This window comes from Callionymus lyra, chromosome 11 (genome assembly GCF_982586985.1).
Source record: "Callionymus lyra chromosome 11, fCalLyr1.hap1.1, whole genome shotgun sequence".
Lineage (NCBI taxonomy): Eukaryota > Metazoa > Chordata > Actinopteri > Syngnathiformes > Callionymidae > Callionymus > Callionymus lyra.
Window position 1 is genome coordinate 267,495 of NC_141828.1, and position 5,006 is coordinate 272,500.

Consider the following 5,006-nt stretch of genomic DNA (forward strand, 5'->3'; position numbering starts at 1 on the left):
CAACACATTCGCTCATTCGTGTCAGCATCACACACACACACACACAGACGCACACACGAGAGGTGGTCTTGTTAGGTGGGACAATCATGGCTAGCGCAGGAGACGTCATGCCCAGCGGCGGCAGCATCTTCACCACCCTTCCTGACCTGCTCTTCATCCCAGAGTTTGTGAGTTCATCTTTTCTTCTCCACTCCCTCGCTTCCATCAGGTGTCTGTCTATCTATCTGTCTATCGCTGTATGTTTCCTACGTTTACATCCAAATGCAAACTTTATTTCAATGCGAATATTTCCGGAATGAGAAGTTTTGCTACTCGGTAAGTTTGTGTCAATCATGCCCCAGAGCAGATTAAATAGAAGGTGACAACACAGATCGTCATAGAAACAGAGGACCCAGGAACCCCAGGCTGAGCTCATGTGTGTTTTTCAAATGTAAGTTTGTCTTACGAGAACATTCTTCAAATATGCACAATGCAAATTTCAATCCACATGATGATGTCATTTAAACGGTGAAATTGATTCTGTATTGATTCAGCAAAAGTTGCATCACAATATGTTTGCATTCATGTTGTCGCTCGCGTTTGTATCTTGAGGATCATCACTGCAGTGGATCAACGTTCCAGTTTGAATGCAAAGAAAAGACAAACTAGCGAACAAAAATTTGCATCAGCTGTTAAAGCAAGAAGATTTACATTTAAATCACATTTAAAATACTATGTTACGTGTCTGGAAGAAGACTTTAAAGTGGGTTTTAATTAAGTATAGTTACAATGGAGTATTAGGGCCACTCAAATAGATTTGATAACATTTTAAATAAATTAATATTTAAATAGGATATCAAAGAGGTTTATACATTTATACGACCTTGATTTAAATCAACAAATATATTAATCAGAATAAATACATATATTTAAGTGCTGGCACAAAAGTACACGGAGTATGAGGACCAATTAAATCAATTATTTTATTACGAGATCAAAGTTGTATAGAATAGATTTATTAAGAGATTACAGTCATAGAAAATTCCTTTTTTTTTTTACATTATAACATCCTTATGTAATAAAATACAAGAAAGAAAATAGTTTTATTGGTTCTAATACTCGTACAAAAGTGACGCTCTGAAAAAATCGAATCGAATTTATTTTTAATTTGTTAAATTGTGTGAAGTAAATTCAATTCAATCTCATAATGTCTTTAAAATAAATACTTTATTTACATAATTGATTGACGGGTACCCACCTGATTGACGGGATCAGATTCCTGATTCAATTTCGTAAAAAGAAGAGATGAAATATAATATATAAAAACAAACATAAATATGAAGAAATATAGAGACATAAATAATTCAAAACACAAAAATGCTTTTAGGACTTTTAAAACTGCGATAATATCATTTTTCCTTTATTCAAATAAAAGAAGAACTAGGCGTGGCACATCCTTTTTCCTTATATCACTTTCTCGTTACACTTGAATGGCCAGACAAACCCACTCAAAACTGAAATGAGGAAAAAAGTTTTGTACTTTTCCACTGTGATCCACTCGCAACACGGTTGTGTTTAACTCTGATACTCTCAGTTTACTTCTTTTATTTTTTCATTCAATAACTTTCTAGTTTCAGGAAAAATGTCTTTAATGAAGTTCATGTGAGTCTGTGAATATTTTTGTCTCAACTTTTGGATTCTACACTTAAAATGTTCACTATGATGACAATTAAACCAGTGGATTCTTTTGGATTCATTCTCTAAATCAACTTCAAAACTTGTCAAACTTCACGTTGTTTCTCTGAAGCAAACAAAAACATTCAGTTAAAACACAAAAAAACGAACAAAACATAAAAAAAACTATATTGACAACCTGTAAACTAAAGAAAATGTACTTTCTAAAGGTGTATTTTCTCTATTGTACATACTGTACACATGATTTTACGTTTATACTCAAATATTGGCAAATATACGCGAAAAGAAAAACAACATAAACCAAAAAATATATACATATATAATGCTCACATTATCAAGTTCATTCACGTATTCATTCATGAAGAATGTTTTCTGTGTACATTTTCACTTTGAACAAGCCTTAATACTAATACCTTATCTCCCTGGCTTCCAGAAATACATATGGGTGACCTTGACCCTGAGATAACACAAGGGATACCACAAACACATTAGGTTTCGGGTAAAATCTGACATTAATATTTTATATTCTATTGATCTCATGCTGGGAAATCTTCAGCATGAAATAAAATGTGGGAAAAAATAAAGAAAAGAAAATGTAAGAAAAATAAAAATCGGAAATTATTTGAGCATTATTATTAAATTATATATTATTTATATTATTATATTGTTAAATGCAAAGTCCTAAAAGGTTTGTTTCTCCCCAGCATTTTAATTGCACTAATTGCAAAAAAGTATTTATTCATTTTAAGATGATTTAGGTCAAGTACGTCAATATATAAAGAAGAAATGTTTACTTGAATTATAAAAAGGAAAGAGTTAAATAACATCACATTTATTATAACTAAAATCAGCAAAACAAGTCAAACATTTGTCCACGCGTATAGAATCAGAATCAGAATCAGAATCAGAATCAGAAAACCTTTATTAGTCCCGCGAGGGGAAATTCGGTTTAACAGCAGCAAGAGAAATGAAACACCCAGAAATAAAAACGAGAAATAAAATCATTCTTTATTCTTCAAATATGCACAATGCAAATTTCAATCCACATGATGATGTCATTTAAACGGTGAAATTGATTCTGTATTGATTCAGCAAAAGTTGCATCACAATATGTTTGCATTCATGTTGTCGCTCGCGTTTGTATCTTGAGGATCATCACTGCAGTGGATCAACGTTCCAGTTTGAATGCAAAGAAAAGACAAACTAGCGAACAAAAATTTGCATCAGCTGTTAAAGCAAGAAGATTTACATTTAAATCACATTTAAAATACTATGTTACGTGTCTGGAAGAAGACTTTAAAGTGGGTTTTAATTAAGTATAGTTACAATGGAGTATTAGGGCCACTCAAATAGATTTGATAACATTTTAAATAAATTAATATTTAAATAGGATATCAAAGAGGTTTATACATTTATACGACCTTGATTTAAATCAACAAATATATTAATCAGAATAAATACATATATTTAAGTGCTGGCACAAAAGTACACGGAGTATGAGGACCAATTAAATCAATTATTTTATTACGAGATCAAAGTTGTATAGAATAGATTTATTAAGAGATTAAAGTCATAGAAAATTCCTTTTTTTTTTTTTTTTACATTATAACATCCTTATGTAATAAAATACAAGAAAGAAAATAGTTTTATTGGTTCTAATACTCGTACAAAAGTGACGCTCTGAAAAAATCGAATCAAATTTATTTTTAATTTGTTAAATTGTGTGAAGTAAATTCAATTCAATCTCATAATGTCTTTAAAATAAATACTTTATTTACTTTTTATTTTATTTTATTTTAGAGACGTAAATAATTCAAAACACAAAAATGCTTTTAGGACTTTTAAAACTGCGATAATATCATTTTTCCTTTATTCAAATAAAAGAAGAACTAGGCGTGGCACATCCTTTTTCCTTATATCACTTTCTCGTTACACTTGAATGGCCAGACAAACCCACTCAAAACTGAAATGAGGAAAAAAGTTTTGTACTTTTCCACTGTGATCCACTCGCAACACGGTTGTGTTTAACTCTGATACTCTCAGTTTACTTCTTTTATTTTTTCATTCAATAACTTTCTAGTTTCAGGAAAAATGTCTTTAATGAAGTTCATGTGAGTCTGTGAATATTTTTGTCTCAACTTTTGGATTCTACACTTAAAATGTTCACTATGATGACAATTAAACCAGTGGATTCTTTTGGATTCATTCTCTAAATCAACTTCAAAACTTGTCAAACTTCACGTTGTTTCTCTGAAGCAAACAAAAACATTCAGTTAAAACACAAAAAAACGAACAAAACATAAAAAAACTATATTGACAACCTGTAAACTAAAGAAAATGTACTTTCTAAAGGTGTATTTTCTCTATTGTACATACTGTACACATGATTTTACGTTTATACTCAAATATTGGCAAATATACGTGAAAAGAAAAACAACATAAACCAAAAAATATATACATATATAATGCTCACATTATCAAGTTCATTCACGTATTCATTCATGAAGAATGTTTTCTGTGTACATTTTCACTTTGAACAAGCCTTAATACTAATACCTTATCTCCCTGGCTTCCAGAAATACATATGGGTGACCTTGACCCTGAGATAACACAAGGGATACCACAAACACATTAGATTTCGGGTAAAATCTGACATTAATATTTTATATTCTATTGATCTCATGCTGGGAAATCTTCAGCATGAAATAAAATGTGGGAAAAAATAAAGAAAAGAAAATGTAAGAAAAATAAAAAAGGGGAATTATTTGAGCATTATTATTAAATTATATATTATTTATATTATTATATTGTTAAATGCAAAGTCCTAAAAGGTTTGTTTCTCCCCTGCATTTTAATTGCACTAATTGCAAAAAAGTATTTATTCATTTTAAGATGATTTAGGTCAAGTACGTCAATATATAAAGAAGAAATATTTACGTGAATTATAAAAAGGAAAGAGTTAAATAACATCACATTTATTATAACTAAAATCAGCAAAACAAGTCAAACATGTGTCCACGCGTATAGAATCATTCTTTATTTTACTTTGTTCAGTCACTGTTGTTAAATATTTTTTAAATATTTGCTTGTAGAAAACACTGGTTTCAACAGTAATCCTGGAAGAAAATGAATCATTAACTTCATATGAATCTTGAAATGAATGAATAAATCAGTTCAAACGGACGGTTCCATTCTTGAATAAAGGGTGTGTGAATCTTTCCTGCGGTCACTGTGAAAACTCACTGATCCATTTGACCAGCAATGAACACACATCAAGTGTTTGCTCAGCTGATTGAAACCCGATTTCATTCTTCACACAAGACTCTTACTTA

General features: G+C 30.4%; 1 protein-coding gene across 1 annotated transcript in view; it reads left to right on the forward strand.

The window, feature by feature from the left end:
* LOC148068874 (myelin and lymphocyte protein-like) overlaps positions 1 to 5,006 on the forward strand; it is a 13,031-nt gene continuing 8,025 nt past the window's right edge. The window contains exon 1 of the mRNA XM_087802510.1: positions 1 to 167. Coding sequence (XP_087658636.1) covers positions 87 to 167 — 81 coding nt within the window. The 5' untranslated portion in view covers positions 1 to 86. The remainder of the gene's footprint in view (positions 168 to 5,006) is intronic.